This window comes from Cucumis sativus, chromosome 7 (assembly GCF_000004075.3).
Source record: "Cucumis sativus cultivar 9930 chromosome 7, Cucumber_9930_V3, whole genome shotgun sequence".
In the NCBI taxonomy this organism is placed as follows: Eukaryota; Viridiplantae; Streptophyta; class Magnoliopsida; order Cucurbitales; family Cucurbitaceae; genus Cucumis; species Cucumis sativus.
The window spans coordinates 16,846,953-16,865,522 of NC_026661.2; the positions used below are offsets into that span (position 1 = coordinate 16,846,953).

Below are 18,570 nucleotides of genomic sequence, written 5' to 3' on the forward strand. Positions count from 1 at the left end.
TCTTCACAAATAACTAAAAATCAAAACTAAGAAAACGAGAGATTTATATGGAAAATATGATACAGAAGCCCTTTTTTGAGAAGAGAATTCCTAATTTTCCATCATAAAACTCCAAATCAATATGATTTTAACTAAAGAATCGACTTAAACACGAATTTATTAAGGATCAAATCTCTAAGATAAGAACAAATTCTATACCAAAAATTCGAGCACTACACAAAAAGGATCAATCTTACTTGAATGTTGAAAAGACTACCAGTCTGTTTGGAATGACTTAAGAAAAAAATGTTTTCTACAAAATACGTTTTCATTTAAACATTTTGTTAGAAAACTCTTTGAAAGAAAAACAAGGGTGTTTGGCAACTTCTTTTTTAAAGGGTAATCTTAAGTACAAATTTGTTTGATTTGTAATTGAGTAAAAGATATGTACGTATAATTTGTTCATGGATATTTTGATAGAAGTTTGACAACAATCATCAAAGAAAGTGGTTTGAGGTGGTCAGGCATAGCCACTATAAAATGATAATTTGGCAAGAGGGGTCATTGGAAGTCAAATGAGGACAGTCACAAAAAAATAGTTGTTGGCAGTTGGCTTATAACAATCATAGAAAAACAATTTACAAAAGTTGACTTGTAATGTTACCATAAAACAATTGACAAAACTAAGCCAACAACCGTCACAGAAAAATGACCAACAAAAGTTGATAGATAGCGGCCACGAAAAAACGGTGAAAGAAAGTTAGCCAACGACAGTTAATAGAGATGGTTGGTGAGGATAATTGAAGGAGTTGGTCACAAGATTTATTTTTCTAAAAGTTAGTTTTAGGTGTTTATCTTAAACCACATTATTTTATACATTCATTTTTTCAAAATTTATTTTAGGTGTTGGGCAAACACATGATCTTTAAATTAACCTACTTAAATGTTATTGAAAATGATAAAATTGAAAGAATATTTAAATTAGAAATTATTAAATACAAATGATATCAACTATTTGTGTTAATAATAGATAAACTTATGGTTTAATATCTAAAAAATAATTTGTATTAATTATGACTGGCAAACTTTTTCAAATTACAAAATTAGTGAAAAATATTGTTTACAAATATTAGAAACTTAAAAAAATAAAAAATATTTATGATGAAGAGGGATCAACGGGTGCATCCAACACATTTTTGGCACTCTTGTCACACTAAAGTCTATCATTAATAATTGATTTTGAAATTTTGTTATATTTACAAGTAGTTTGATTTCTTTTATTAGGTTAGAAAACACACTTTTAACTATTCAATTTATTTTATTTCTTACTTAAAATTAGTGTGAAATAAAATTATCAAAAATAGGAAAATTAACAAAAAAAAAAAAAATTCAACTGTAAAGATTTTTGTTAAATGTATATATTGATTTTTTTATAATAAAACCCATTTAGTTAACTGATAGTAATGGCTTGAAATAATTAAAAGTGAAATAATCATTAACTTAATTTGTACTAATTACCAAATAATTTTGATTAATCATAGTTATGTATTAATTGTTTGATTAAATGGGTTGAGGTCAATCACCATTGTGTCCGGCCAAAGCCAAACCAACCCTCCCATCAATACCTAATCTTGATGATTGTTTCTTTGTCCTTATTAACAAATCACTCTCGTCTCATATATCTCGATGATTGCCTTTTCGTCTCGATTAAAATACATTAAGTTGTCTGTGGGCCTTTGTTGATGATCATATATTGTCGACTTAAATATATTTTTTGATGGGCTATTTCATCAAGAAATTAACTAGTGCCAAAATTTAAAATTGACAATTACTTTATGGACAATATTCGCCAAGTAATGTGACATTCTTGGTATGTATTGTCCGTCCATCAAGAAAGGTTTTCTTGACAGTTTTTATCCGTCAACGAAACAACAACTCGAGAACTCATACTTTTTAACATTTTTGCCTATTTTTTCAACAAAATAATAACGGATATTTTCTTGACGTACATGAATGTCAAGATAAATATTGCATAAAAAAATTATGGTTTTTTTGTCATGGACATCAATAAATCAAAATTTACACACGTCAAGAAAAGATCATAAATTTGTAGTAGTGCGTACAATTTGGATTGGATTATCAATATATTTGGGTTGGATAAGGTTGTTTTCTGAGTTAATGTAAAATAACCCAAACCTAACTCGAACCATCGTGAACTTAATATTAACTATAAAATGTATAATTTGTTTTTTTACTATTGATATGCAATTATATATACATATATTTATTTTAGTTTTATTTAAGAAAAAATTACATAAATATAATAAAATGGCTAAATATTTAGGGCGTGTATAACAATTTACGAAAAGCCCGTTAAGCCAAATTGGATTTTGATTATTGCATAACAATTTTTGAGTTCATTTTCTTCTTCTTCTTTGCCATTTATATTATTGTTTTTTATATTCATATTATTAATTTCTTCATATTACACTACAAGAAAATTGAGATCTCTGACGCACAAAAACATTGGAAGATATATAAAAAGGCGTTGGAAAAAGATTTATTGACGCATAATTTCCCGTTAAGATTGAAGTGGGGAAAAGATCTCCCGATACTACATTTTGTGAGTAAAAAAATCCTTTATTTAAAAAAAATTGCAACCTATACAAAAAATCAGAATGAAAAACGAATAGAAAATTAGAAGAAAATGAATGGAAAACAGAGAAATTAGAAGAAACCGAGAGAGTAACACATATATTTAATATTACCTTAAACCAAAAAAAAAGTAAAAACAAACACTTACTAGCGAGGAGCAGACGACAACTCATAAGCATCGACGACAACAACAAGTAACAGACGGTGGACAGCAAGAGACGACGGACCTTAAGGGAGAGAAACATCCGAGTAAAAAGGAGAAGAAATTAAAAGAAAGAAGGGTGAGAGATTTTTTTATGGTATTTGGGTTTCTAAAGGAAAACTTCTGACGTCGTGCAGAAAGGCGTTGGGGGAAGTTTAAAATTTTTAAAAGAATTTAAACTTTTTTCGATGTCATGCATAACGTCATCGGGAGAAGTTTAATTTTTTTTAAGAAAGTAAACTTTTCTCTACATCCTTACGCATGACGATGGGAGAATAAGTTTAACTTTTTAAAAAAGTTCACACTTTCCCCCGACGCTATGCATAACGATGTCGGAAAAAGTTTACGTTTTTAAAAAAATTAAACTTCTCTTGACGCCATGCACAACGACGTTGGGATAAGTTTAAAATTTTCTTTTATTAATTATCTTATACTGACGGCGTCTTACGTCACGTCGAAATTGTTAACGTTTCTTAATGGAACTTCAACGGTGTCGGGAGAAGCTTTTTCTACCGACGTGCATGTTGTAGTCGGGAAATACATATTTTCTCGTAGTGTTATTACTTTTCATTCTTCTTATTTCTACTTCTTGTTTGCAATTTATTCATTTCCTCTTTCAGGGTTTCTTCATTCTTCTTCATCTTTTATCTTTTTTCTTCTTCTTGGTACAATATCTAAACGATATTAATATAGGATCTAAACGACCATGTATCAATATCTAAATAATCAATTGTCTATCCTAGATAGACAGAGATAAACCACAATCACTAATAGATCGCTTAGCTTTGGTACAATATCGTTTAGACTGAGTACAAGATCTTTTAGACTAACTACAGTGATATAAGATCGTTTAGATTAGGTACAATGGTACAAAATCGTTTAGTGGTATAAAGATCGTTTAGACTGGATACAAAATCTTTTTTCACACGTATGTGACTCATTAATTGCGGGATATTTTTATTATTTTACATTGTGAGCTTGTAAGTTTTTTCATTTTTTAAAATTGTTCCATGTAATGTAAATTTTTTGGTGTTTTGCTTTATTTTTGAAGAAAAAAACACTTTTATTTAATCTAAACTCTTTTTTCTGTATTTTCGATCTTTAATATTTGATTATTATAGTTAATTAGAAAATATTATATTTAAATTTGATGAAATTATGTTAGCAAGTCATTTTGGTTCGTCATGTGTCCCTATATAGTAATTGTCAAATCAATGATTCCATCATATAGTTTGCATTTAATAGTTATGTCATACCATAAATATAATAAAAAATAATTTATGTATATGAATAATACCGCTATCAGTACACTCAATAGAAAAAGGAAAATTATCTGACTTTAAAATTCATATCAATTATATCTACCTCATGGTATTGACATGTTCTCTTAACTATTTTTAGTTCTAATTCGAATATAATTACTTTTTGTTTTATAAAATTTATATTTGTTTGTATATCATCATTACCAAAGTCTCTACACAGATAGTTAAATTTCAAAAAATGGTCTTCTTTTGATAAGTATTTGGTTGAATCTCGATATGTATTCATCTCGTCTTTTCCTTGTAAAAAAGAATTTAAATATGTATCAATTTAAACCTTGAATTTTCATAATTTTATCAATTTGGATACACTTAAATTAATATATTTATTAAAGTTTAAGATTTAAATCAATACATGACTTAAAATAATATGAAACTTTTTATAAAAGGTTGTTTTAATTTTGATAACAAATTCGTTCATTATTTTGGTTATTGAGCTCTAAGAAGGTGAAAGTTTTGATCAACATAAATGAATCAAAATATAAATTGAGAAAGAGGGATTGGACACAAGATCTAGATTTCTTGTTCTCAATTGCATAATAATAGTTGTGAGTTCTTGTTGGTCTAAAATGAAAGAAAGTTGAGAGTATTGAACTAATTCAAAGCCATTAAGAAATATAGGAACTAAAATCAACTATGAAGCATGAAATAATCCTAAATTCTATTTAATTTGTTTTTTCTTTAAATAAGAGAATAGGGTGAACTAAATTTGAATGAAACCGTGCTCGTGGTGGTGGTGGTGGTCGTCACCTTCTTCATCTACTTGATGAAAAACTCATTTCATATCATTTCTCCATACATTTAGAAACAAATTCTCTAACTTCATTCATCAACACAGAACTCTCACTAATTTCAGGAAACAAATAAAAAGCATGAATCATGTTAGGATATTCAATCAACTCCACTATCTTACCATTTTTCTTCAACCAATCATAATACCTTCTCTGCCAATCCTTCAACGGATCAAATCCTCCCACGAACACTAACGTAGCCGGAAATTCCTCCAACTCCGAAATCTCCTCCGCATTTTCCCCACTCACATTCGCCGCTCCATGGTCTCGATCCGCTCCTTCTGGCAAAAACGCCCTCCATAACCAATCCGTCCTCGCAATCGAAACAATATACCCCGGATCCAATTGAATCTCCGCTTCCGTCCTTTCCTCACCTCCGAAAAACGGTTGAATCGACACTAATCCCACGACTCTCGCTCTCTCAAACTGCGATCTCTGCCTACAGAATCGAACCGCAACGTGATGCGCGAGATTCGCACCGGCGCTGTCTCCGGCAAGGAAACATTTGGACAGATCGGCATTGGGAGGGAGGAGACCGATGGTGTTGCTTTCATGGTCGAGGAAACGGAGAACGTCGAATCCATCGTCGTATTGAGAAGGGAAACGGTGTTCGGGAGAGAGACGGTAATCGACGGAGAGGACAATGGCTGGGAGACGGCGAGCGAAACGGCGACAAACAGCGACGTAAGAAAAAGAGGAGTTGCTGAGTAAAGCAAAACCGCCGCCGTGGAAGAAGATGAGGATGGGGAGAGAAGCGACGTCGGAGGAAGGGGTGAAGACACGAACAGAGAGATTGCGGGAGGAATCGACAATGACGTCGAAGGAGAGGACGCCATGAATGGGTTTGACAGGATTGGGAGGGGATTTGAAATCGAATAGACGGAAGAGACGGCGGTTGACGGTGCCGTTGGGGCGAGTGGCGAGGTCGCCGCAGACGGAGGAGAGGGAGACAAGGAGGCGGGTTTTCCAGGGAAGAGAAGGGGAGGAGGGAGGAGGAGGAGGAGGGGGCGGAGGGGAAGGGAAATCCATGGAGGGATTAAGTGAAAGAGAAGAGGAAATGAATGAAAGAAATAAAGAAGGTGAAGGACTGCTCTGCCATGGCCAATGAGCTGTAAGTTTCTTTCTTCTCATTCATTTATTGCCTTTTCTGTTTGCTAACTAATTTTTCAAACTACTAAACAACTTTTTTATTTATTTGAATTTAATTAATCATAACCCATTTTTTTAAAAAGAGCAATAATAAGGTTGTAAGCTTTGACTACATCACCTATTTTTGTACATGTGGCACGTGTAAAAATATTAATAATATCTTTTAAGACCAAAAAATCAAAATCAATGTTTTTCATTTTCAAATTGGGTTGAAAAAAAAAACTTAACCGTGTTTGACAAATAGTAATTTATTTTCAAATTGGGTTGGAAAACAACTCACTTTAACTGTGTTTGACAAATAGTAATTTGAGAGACTTGCTTGAAATGTATTTGATTTACCAACCCAACAAAAGTTTCCTAAAAAATCAAATACTATTTTTTTACTACCCGTATATAGTTTGTTTGTTTTTTTCACAATTTTTTTAATTAAAATTTCATCCAAAACCACCACCAAACTAATAATTCATAATTATTCACATTTTTAATGAATTTCATTTACTTTCATTTCAATTCCTTCATTTGAATGAAATTTCTCATACACTATAAATGCGCGTTATATTTATATTTAATAATATATAGTTTTAGATAAAAAAAAAAACCATAATTTTATATTTTGGGGGAAGGGTTACCCATAGGATGATTTAGGTCCCCCATGGCCTACACCCTTAAATAGAAAGAATGGGAAAAGAAGACCCACTGACATAAGTAATGTAATTTTAGTGAAAAATACCACTCAACCTATCCGATCCCTAACATAACATAATGGTCTTTGAGTTTACCCAAATGTATCTATTATAATTTAACAACTGGCTTTTTAGAGGAAGAAAAGTCAAATTGGCAATTTCCAAAAAATTATTAGCTGCATTAAAGAGAAAAAAAAGTGATATATGTTTATATTGATGTGAAAATTGGTAACAAATAATCACTATTTGTTTTTAATAAGGAAGAAAAATGTTATGTTAATTGTGGTTGAACTAATATGAAGAAAAAATCTCTTGAATCCCTACTACTCCATAAATGGTATATAAATTAACAAATAATCAATAGTAATATTATAAGAACCATAAATCAAATCCTCTTTTGTAATCAGTGAATGCTTTTATAAAATCTTTTTAGTTTTTAAAAATTAAATCATATAAACATCATTTTAATTTTCGTAGGATAGGGTTTATATATAAAATCAAACCCAAATTTTAAAATTTTAGAAATGGATTTTAGAAACGCTATTATGTTTTTATAATTTGGTTAAGATTTAGGAAAATTTTCAAAAATGGTAAATTTACAAAATATTTATAACTTATAACAAATTCTATCGCAACCATTAATATGCTTTAGTGATAAAGACTATTAATAGAATCCAAAATTTTGGTATAGCCCGTAAATATTTTGATTTATTTTGTTTTTTTAAAAATGTTTGTAAGATTTAATATGAAACGATTACAATTTTTAAAATTGAAAGTTTTTACGTAGAACCACATTTTTTTAGAGAATTGGATAGATTTTGCTATATTAGATAAATACTTTTAAATTTTTGTTACATTAAAAAGTGTTCATTTTCTAATGTCATGATGTTATATAAAAATTGTACGGAGATATGTTCATAATGTTGTGTTATGGAGCCACAAATGTAAATAAAGCTAGAAGTTTGGACCATAAACTCTTAAATATGTTACCAAAATATCAATTATGCATAATAATATTTGAAAACTTTAAAAGTTAAATGTTACATTAAATATTAAATTTGAAAACAATTAATCTTTCTAGATCTTTAAAATTGAAAGTCTAGAGGATTATCAATGACTAAACTTTTTGTAATTTAACTTTTTATATAAATATAATTTTAAATGCATAAATATATGATATTTAGATTATGTAACGTTTGATTATAAAAGTATTATAAATATGTAAACATGATTCACCTAAATATATATATATATATATATGGAAAATGTATACAAATTAAGTAAGGAAAAAACAATAGATAAAATGAATTGGGAGATCAATATCTCCCAATATATATATTTATTCACATTATTCTGCTCCTGGCTCCTCTATATAGATAGACTCTAAAACAAGATGTTTTGGTTTGCTAAGTATAGACCCACACATTGAAGAAGGATTGACCATGAACACACAAACCATGTCTAAATGTATTTAGCTTCTACATGTTGCTACCAAGTTTCAATTTTGGATATCAACAACCACCACCAACCATTTGACTATATAATACATATGAGCGTAGGTAGGTAGGAGGTGGATGAGGCTGCAAAAGCCCAAGGCAAGCAAGCATTTAGTAGTATTTACTACAAGTGCTTCTTGAAACTCATTCATCTTTTCATCATTTATTTTTATCTACATAATCAAAAGTTAAAGTGGGGGTAGCCAATTCAATTGTTTATTTGTTTTATTGTTATTTCTAGAAAGCAGTTCAATTAATATTTGTGGTCATGCTTGAAAAGAAATACCATATACTATAATGAAAAAGTCTTTAACGTCAATAAAGATAACGTATTCTAATTGATTAAAAGGACAAAGACTTAGAAAGACATGTTATTTTCTTGGAAGCAACATTAAATGGTAGACCCCTATCCCATACATGATAATTAGGTCAAATTAGGAACTTTCACGTAATGGTTAGGTAAAAATTAGGAAGTCTAACATCTACTTCGATAATGGTTTGAAGTTGGAGGTTTAAATTTTGTAACTCTTTATTTTAAAATTATTGGTTAAATTATATATATTCGTTATACGTGGAAGTTTGTTTGATTTTAGTTCTTGTGCTCTTAGTATATCTCAAATTTAGTTTCTCAAACTTTAATTTTATACTTTTAAATTTATTACAATCTAGTCTATAAATTTTTGAATTTTTAACCGTTTAGTTTAGCCTCGTCAATTAGCCAAGATCTAGTTCAAACTCGATCCAATTGGGAGTTGATTCATGTTACAAAAGGCTTGTTTATGAACTTTTATAACGAAAAATTGAGTTTGCCCTACTTTATAGTAAAATGAATGAACTCATTGGAAGTATTTTTTTTGCTTAAAAGATGATATTTGCAAGTTTGGTGCTTGATGTGAAAGTTTTTGGTTGTTTATGAAAGATTCTTTCCATATGATGGCCAGTGATGCTGATAGCACAGAAAAATGTGTTATTAATATTATGCTTCACTTAAAATTTGGTGTTGTTATTATGTATTTATTTGACTAAGGTTTCAATCATCAAAGAGGTATAATCGAGTCGTTTGAAGAAAATGAAGCTAAAATGGATCCATTCGGAGTCCTAACAAAGTATTGAGGTAAATTACCAAACTACCACTAAATTGATGCAAAGTTCGTTTCTTTTACAATGTCCTAAAGCATCGCAAAGCCGTCACATGAATATAAATTGGTAGCTTTGGTTTTAGGTCATATACTTTTATTTAGGAGGCCATTTTGTTTCTTTTTTCTGTCATTAATTCATCTATAGCATTAGTTTTTAGGTTTTATTTCATCTTATCTTTGTGATTAAGTAGAAACAATTCGAGTCTCTATCTTTTTCCCTATTATGAAAAGGTAAAATATTTGTTCTTTCTAGTTTCGAGGATTTTGTTGGAACTCATTGTATTTTAGAGTATATTGATAGTATGGTTGATATTTCTTGTCTATGAAATTAACCTTTGATTAGTAGATTATTTTGAATTACATTATCTTGTTATCGATTGACAACCAACATTCGTTTGTGCAATTCCATGCTTTAGATTAATGTATAGTAAGTGACATATAATATTATGTTAATCTCCAACAACCAATAGGTTAGATATGATTGTGATTTTTTTTTAATCATTTAATTTTTTGTTTTTAAAATTTTAGTTTATAAATATCTCTAACACCTATAAAATTATTACTTTGTTATTACTTTCAACAATATTTTTAAAAATTGCTATTTGATGTAATTATTTCTAATAGTTGGTAACGTGTGAGAGATGGCCATAAGCCCCTTACGTGTAAAGCAAAGGAAACAAAGAAACATGTAGTAAAAATCAAATCAAAGTTTTTAGTGGTATTTTTTCTAATATAATACAACCTTATTATAATGTGTAACCTAAAATAAAATATCTTATATTTTCTCCAAGACTTGCATTCCTCCTCATCGAATATTATACTTAGATTAGAGGATAATCTAATCACTCACATTTCCTAATGCAAATTATATGATGTTGAAAGAGAAGGGTTGAGAGATGATTGCTTAAGCAAGGGGTAAACGAAGAAAAGACAAGGATGAGCTTAAATTAATGGATAGTTTTCTTGTTTTGTTCGCGAAGTTCATAGCTTGTTCTTGGTTTAGAAGAAGCTATCAATAACTTTTTGGTTTTGGATTTTTAGTTTTTAAAATTAAGCTTATAAACAATTTTTTCCCTTCTAAATTTTATGTTTTGAAGATTTAAGAAGATAGGTTTTGAAATATGAAATTTGGCTAAGAATTCGACAATAATGCATTATTCCTTTCTACTTCTCACAACATTCTCTCTTGAACATTGAGATCAATTGATGTCGATCAAGTGTGTGAAAACGCTTCCTGATGATGAACTCTAAATGATGATACTGTTCACTAAGCTTCTAAAAGGCAATAACTTACAATGAATTGGTCCAAATGTACTATTTTTTTTCAATTCATATGATCCTGCTACTCTATAGACCAATTGGATAAGTCTTCTATAACTCATTTGGCTTCGTCTTTGGCTTCTTGCCCTTCTTTTGTAAATGAAATTCGTTTCTTATAAAGGAAAAATGATCATATTACTTTAAAAACGCATAGAACCCAAAGGCACTCAAATACAAAGGCCACAAAATAACAATAAAGTCACCAAGTATTAAAGGTAGTTGGACCTTTCCCTTTAGAGACATATCTGATCAAGTCCTAAGTCACTCACTAAAATGTCCAACTTCCTCATTTTCCACTCCTATAACCAAATAACATAAGAAACTTTCTAACTAATTATTAATACATTCCTAGTAACATTTCAATAAAATAGGCAGAAGATACTCACATTAGTTACAAATGGATAAAATCTTACGTACAAACATAACAACTCTATTGGCATGATGCATATCAAATAGAAGTCCAAGTAAAGCCACATACTAAAAAAGTAGACAATGTATAAAGAGGGCCATTCTCATAACAATATACATACTCAAAACCATGAGAAATAGAAATCCCAAAGCTTAATTTAAGTTGGGCATTCTAAGCCTTTGAACATAGGAACCCAAAAGTTTAAACTAGGAGTTATCACATTAAACTCCAAAAACTTAAACGGATAGGTGAGCTAAATAATACAATAGATGTCCAACAGAGAAACACCTCAAGAGTGAAGCATGCCCTCAACTTATACAACCGTTAGAATTCTACCCTCAAATTACACAATTGTTGAAGCTATAAAAATGGTATAACTTTGGAAGTCAAGGGAGTGGGAAATTCTCAAGAGTGAAACATATATATCTATGGGACAAATTGCAAACACCACTCCTAAAGTATGTTTGTAGCTACAATTACACCCTCAAACTTTCAATGATAAAATCGAGCTCTTCAAACTTATAAGGGTTAGAATTGTAAACTCAAACTTGCATAATTGGAGTTTAAATTTTATCATTTGGGGTTCCAATTTCTACAACTATGGTACGTTTGAAGGTCCAATTTTAACACCGTAGAAATTTGAGGACCTACCGACTATTATCATACTTCAGGGTGGTTTTTGCAATTTGTTCTATATTTATATATATAAATCACACTGATCATCATCTTCAGCGTGAATGAATCAATGCAGAAAGGCATATATAGCAGTAGAAATATAGACCAAAAGGGCAGAGGAAACAAGAACAAGAAGAGCAGACACAGCATGAACAGCAGACTTACTTCCACAAGACAACATCCCAAGCCGAATTTGAATAACATCCACCATTGACAGCATCAGAAACAAGCATCCCATAACAGATCCAATAGCAGAAGCCAACATCCCCAATCTCAAAACCTTCAAGTTGATATGAGCCCTAAACGCCTCATCCACATCTTTACTATTCAAAAGATTAATCGCAAGCTTCAAACCCTGCGCTACAAGAGACGAGAACAGAAAAAAGCTAAACGAAACAACCTCAAACACCAGAAGCTTCCGAGCAACGTCAATGCCGGCATCACAAACAGAGGAATTCTCAAGACTATGCTGCCCTGGTGTGGTCAGCGAAAGTCCTACAAAAACAGCGATTGTGAAAAGGGAATTGACATTGACGAGACCGTCCAACGCTGTAACGTGGACGCTGGTGGTCGACGAAGAGGAAGAGGATGTGCGCTGGATTTCTTCTGCTCTGCTCCGGCCATTGAAATGGTCTTTTGGGTATGCTTCGGATCTGGTTAAAAGACAGAAAATGAGATGAAAATGGAAAGAAAATGAAAATGTGAAAAATGTGAAAAATGTGAAAATGGGTAAGAGAGAGATTTGAGCTTACTCGTCCATTGAAGGTGGATTATGGCGGATTGAAGATTGAAGATTAAAGATTTAGGAATGGGTATAGGATTACTTGGAGGAATTGTATTGGGGATTTTGAGAAGAAGAAGCAAAAAGAAGAAAGATGCGTTTGGGGTTTGTGCTTTTTTTGCTAGCTTTGGGTTTGTGCTTTTTTTGATAGCTTTGGGTTTGCTTTTTTGGTTTTGTTGAAATGAAGAAACTTGATGAAGTCCAAAAAGGAAGTCAAATAAAGGGTCGTTGAGGTCAAGGGGTATTTTTGTCTTGGAAAAAACAAATTCTATTACTACACCCATATCGACCTTCTTTTAATGTATAACTTCGTGTTAGGGATGAGGGTAGAGAGATTGACAATATTATATCATTGTAGAGATAGTTCTCATCACTTATTTAATTGACGTAGAATTTTGATGGCATTTACAAAGTGAAAAAGAAGATTGAGAAAAAAAAATTGTTTGCTAGGGTTAATAGAAATGGAGAGTTTGTACCTTACACTATTACATGACTCATGAGAACTCTTTCGAGGACTTGAGGTTAGAGATGTCTATCTTCTTTGTCGAGATAAGGCTCTACAAGACCCATTTGATGGAGATTTTTAAGCGAGGAATGTGAACAAAGATTTTTTTACTAAATTAATTTTAAAAAACGTAACAAAATTAAAAAATATTTACGGTCGTGTAACAAAAAAATAAAAGTCGATAAAGCTAGTAAAATACTTTTATAATTTTCAGATTTGTCCTTAACATTACGAACAATTCCGAACTTTTTCTATTTTCAAAATTATTTTATTGGATGTAAATATTTTATCGATTTGTTATATTTTTTAAAAGACCTCATGATGTAATGATACGTTAATATTACGAATAATTACTTGAAAAAATTATATAGATATCTCATCATTATTTCTTAATCTCTAAAACAACTAGCTTTGTTTAAATTGAAACTTGAAATTAAGTAAACGTATAAGTAAAATAAAAGTAGGGCACCTTGCATGATTAGCCAAAAAAAAAAAAAAAAAAACTAAATTAAGCCCATATCACTTGAATTTTTAAATTGCAAAAAAATGTAATTTCGATCGGTCCAAATTCACTCATGGTTTTAAAGTAAAATGTCATTTTCTAAAACAATTTGATTATTATGTGATTGTCAACTGATCACCTTCTACGATTTTTTCTTTCAATTTAGTTAGTCTTATGAGATAGTCATTTGATTCCCTTCGAATTGTCCTCTGATTACCTTCTACGGTTTTTATTTTCAATTTTAGTTAGGTTTCTAAAACAGATCATTTAGTCACCTTTTGATTGTCATCTAATTATCTTCTCCTATTTTTATTTTTAATTTTAGTTAACCTTGTGAGATATTCACTCGATTATCTTTTAATTGTCATATGATTAATCTTCTATTTAGTCCGTATTTCAAGAGTCATTTCATTACCTTCTAATAGTTATTATTTGCTAGCAATGTGGGTGACATATGATTACTATGTGATTGGTAATGTGTTAAAGATTTATGAGGGAAAGGGTTATCACAACCGTTCCTCAACCCATTCAATCCTACCTTAACCCTTCCTCAATCATTCCTTAACCCTTTCTTATTTATAATTAACCCATTTAAATTTAAATATTATCTAATCCATTTTTTTCTCATTTATAATTTCTACACTCATGGATTTGGTTAGTTTTAATCTTTTTATTTAAAAAACATAACTTATTTTTAAGTCATGAATTTAGTAAAATTACATGAATTTAAAATTTTTATTTTTCTTTTACTCTGGAATTAGGTAATTTATTGTGATTATACTGCATGATCCTCTTTTTTTTTGCTTCTCTATTATGAAAACTATGACGATTTGATAAATTAAATATATGAAATTTGTGTATTAGAGTTAGAATATGGTTTTTTTAAAAAAAAAAGTTAATAATTTCATCGCACGTAACGATTACGTAAAAAATGTTGAAAATGGATATCGTATTTAAAGAACTTATTGCAAATTGTTTTACAAAAACTAAGACGATTTGGTAAATTAAATATACAAAATTTGTGTATTGGAGTTAGAATATGAATTTTTAAAAATAATAATTTTTTTTCTCATATATTGTGTTCTATGTAATTGACTTCAATATATAACCCCCTTCCTAGAAACTATTTTGTTCTTCATATATCGTTTAGTTGGAATGAAATTATGGTGTCAGTCATTGGTTTAAATCAATTGTTAAATATACGCAATTTGTGTATTGCATTTAGAATATCAATTAAACAATTTGTGTATAATTTACTCAAAAACAATTATTACAATAACAACACTTTATTAATAACGATCAATGAATTATATTTATAATCTACGAGTTTTAAGACATAAATCCCAACAATAACAACCTTTCATTGCCGCATAGCCTTGCCTTAAAGATTTTCTTGAGATGATTGACCGCCTAATCCATCTTCAAAATGCCTAGCTCACTCATAGCCACCTAGTCCATCTTTAGAACACGTAGCTCACTCATGGCCACCTACTTCATGTCGTTGGACGTTATTTTGACAACCTTGCCCACCTAATTTTGGCTCAAAACACCTTGTTGACACTTGGGCCAATTAACTTTCCATTGTTCATAACACGAACACTTGACCAAATTTCTTCTAACCTTTTCTTACTTTGGGCTACAATGACACACTAACTATGTCACTAAAACCATGTCATCTCGATAATGTCACTTATCACCAAACAACTCTTAATAAAATTTCTTTTACCAAAGGCTACTACAAGAACCTTTAAAAAACTTTAGGGATGGTTTGTTGAGTATCTCATATTGGAAAGATTCAGCAAACTTTACTTCCATAACTAAAATATGTATACACTTACTATTAATATCCACTAGTAACCCATTTATTTTAAGATATGAAGCTCCATAATCGTTTATTTGCAAATTATAGAATGATCTTTACAACAATCTTTCCAAATTACCAAACATAAGAGCTTGGCCTAAACTGATTAAACTGTCAAAGGAAGTACAGAATTCTTGTTACAAATTAAAAAAACTTATTACATTGTTATATCAAACTTTGTTCCAACAATTTCTAAATTTAGTCTTCCCACTAAGCATGAATAAATAAGCCTTCTAAGTTCTGATCCTTGAAAAAAAGAACATCTAAGAAAAAAAAACTCCAACTTACCATTTAATTGCCTTTTTCAAACCCTGTAACTTGTTCATCCAAAGCTATTTAATTAGGAGAGGCTCTTGGCCATGACCATATCAAGAATTCTTAGCCTCTTTCAAATCCTTCTCTTAGTATTTGCTTGGCAATGTTATGATAAGGTTGCTGCCATTATTACCGACGACATTGCAAACCTCAATAACGAGATCATATCCACGATAAATCAACAACTAATTCCTAGTCCAACCGCAACACCAGGGCCTCTTGGCATGGAAACTCTTCCTGACCTTGATGACACGGTAAATGACAGTAACAATACTAACAATGATTTGAATGAAAATGGTGAGTCAGTTTTTGATGTTACAAAACATGGAGCTAAAGCTGATGGAAAAACCGATGATGCACAGGTGAGAAATAACCACACACAACTTCAAAGTTTTAATTTGAGTTAATTATATTATCTTTAAAATTGTCAAACTATTTAACTTGAGCCATATTGTTCTTAGCTCATAGCTCATCTCTTAGGTAGGTGTATCTAGCAAGATGCATTTTTTATTCATCTTCCTCTCATTACTAACATCAAACAAATAGTTGAAATATTTATAAAAAAAATAAAAAAGAATTTGCAACATGGCAAAATCTGATCGGACAATTTAGTAGCATTCACGAAGATAGATCACCCAAGTCTTTTTCTTAGATTTTAGTCACATTCATTTTAGAGCAATATTTCACTATATTTTTTGAGTTCACCTCATTCTTAGTCCGAATGATAAAAATTGTGGGTAGCTAACAGTGCATGAAAAGAAAATTGCAACTTTTTTAGATTTGAATGGGAAAGTAATACTAATTATAAATACTAATGGAATATTTAGATTGTTGAGATTAATAGACTATATTGAACTTTTGATTTGAATATAACTATATGAATGACAAACTCATTTTTAGATATAAAATTCATAAATCTAAATCAATAAAAAAAAAACTTGGTAATCAATATGGGTGATACATATATATTGAATTTCTATGTGTTAGGCATTCGAGACAACATGGATTGCAGCCTGCCGAAATACAGTGGGTCCGGTGAAGATTTTGATCCCAAAAGGAACATATTTGGTGGGTCCGATGACTTTGGCCGGTCCGTGTAAAAGCTTCCCGATCACCATTGAAAATCAAGGGATTGTAAAGGCTACAACCGATTTATCTGAATATTCATCTCCAGAATGGTTCTCGATTGAAGACATTACCGGTTTTATCCTCACTGGCTCCGGCGTCTTCGACGGCCAAGGCACCGCCGTTTGGGCCTATAATGATTGCAAGAGTAATAAGGATTGCCAGCTTCTTCCAATCGTAAATATATATTTTCCCCTAATTTTACTAAGTCATTCATTTTTCCTTTAATTTTTAGTTACAATCGAGCTAGTGATATTTATTAATTGATTGATTTTTTTTTCCTTTTGTAGTCGATTAAATTTTCGGGATTAAACCACACGATTGTTGATGGAATCACTTCACTAAACAGCAAGGGCTTTCACATGTCCCTATTCAACTGCTACAATTTTACTATTACCAACGTCAACATTATAGCTCCCGATGAGAGTCCCAACACGGATGGAATTCACCTTAGTACCTCAGAATTGGTCAATATTATGAATAGTATCATTGGCACTGGTGATGATTGTGTCTCCATAGGCCACAGTACTGTGAAAATCACTGTCACCAATGTCACTTGTGGCCCTGGACATGGCCTCAGGTAAATATGAATAGTATATTTTTTTTTCTAAAAAAAATTAGATTAAATAGAAACAAAGAAAAACATGTCTAAAAGTTTTCATTATTATTGTTGTCCAGCGTGGGCAGCTTAGGCAAATACTCAAGAGAGAAGGATGTTTATGATGTTCTAGTAAAGAACTGCACAATTTTCAATGCCACCAATGGTGCCAGAATCAAGACATTTGCTAGTCCCATCTCAGGGTTAGCATCAGGAATAATCTTTGAAGACATTATAATGTACAACGTCAAATATCCTATAATCATTGATCAAACCTACAGCACAGATGAGAACAAGGTAATTAACAAAACAAAAATAAAACCTAATGATGATCATGTAATACCATACTGATGAACTAATTAATCTTTTTAATAGTAATTTTAACCGAACACGGTAACTAATTATACACAGGAATCGAAGTGGAAGGTCAGCGACGTACACTTCAAGAACATTCGAGGAACATCGGCAACAAACGTGGGGGTATTGTTGGAGTGTAGCAAGTTGCTTCCATGCGAGGGGGTGGTGCTTAAGGACATTAACTTGACTTATGGAGGCACCGACTCGAAGAATACAACCATTGTTTCTTCATGTTTGAATGCAAAGATTACTACTTTTGGGGTTCAAAACCCACCACCTTGTGTTGTATAAATTTAGTTTGTTTGGTGCATGGTTACGTTAATGTCTCAAAAATGGTAAAATATTTGAGTTTTTATCTTTTAGTGGTTTTACTTTTGATTCTGAATATAGGCATATGGGAACCTTTTGATTTTGAACATATGCCTATGTTGTTTGAATTAAGTTTTTATTGGTTAATGACTAATGAATTCTTAGATGAACCGTGTAAATATTTTGTCTTTTATAATTCATTCGAAAACTTTCAAAATTTTTAGTTAATTCATTCTTATTAAAAACAAAACAATATTTCATATATAAAGAATAGTAAAAACATTGGATTATTAAAATAGTACAAACATTTGAAATATACAAACCAAGAATTCTATATTAGATCAAACCACATTGGGTTGAATGATTTTAAACAATTAGCCATGAGGAACCTTGGTTTGGT

The 18,570-nt window shown here is 30.8% G+C and overlaps 3 protein-coding genes across 3 annotated transcripts; 1 reads left to right on the plus strand and 2 right to left on the minus strand.

Moving 5' to 3' along the window:
- Positions 1–4,735: 4,735 nt before the first annotated feature.
- On the minus strand, positions 4,736–6,075 carry LOC101203834 (probable carboxylesterase 18). Its single transcript, XM_004148923.3, has one exon. The coding sequence runs from the start codon at positions 5,973–5,975 to the stop codon at positions 4,941–4,943; it is 1,035 nt and encodes a 344-aa protein (XP_004148971.1). The 5' UTR covers positions 5,976–6,075; the 3' UTR covers positions 4,736–4,940.
- Positions 6,076–11,208: 5,133 nt separating this feature from the next.
- LOC101219594 (hypothetical protein) lies at positions 11,209–12,763 on the minus strand. The gene is made up of 2 exons (XM_004148903.3): positions 12,570–12,763; positions 11,209–12,470 (listed from the first exon to the last, which is right to left on the minus strand). The coding sequence occupies exons 1-2, from the start codon at positions 12,575–12,577 to the stop codon at positions 11,885–11,887; spliced, it is 594 nt and encodes a 197-aa protein (XP_004148951.1). The 5' UTR covers positions 12,578–12,763; the 3' UTR covers positions 11,209–11,884.
- Positions 12,764–15,825: 3,062 nt separating this feature from the next.
- On the plus strand, positions 15,826–18,152 carry LOC101204079 (exopolygalacturonase-like). The gene is made up of 5 exons (XM_004148924.1): positions 15,826–16,143; positions 16,769–17,083; positions 17,197–17,486; positions 17,585–17,801; positions 17,916–18,152. The coding sequence occupies exons 1-5, from the start codon at positions 15,826–15,828 to the stop codon at positions 18,150–18,152; spliced, it is 1,377 nt and encodes a 458-aa protein (XP_004148972.1).
- Positions 18,153–18,570: the final 418 nt, after the last annotated feature.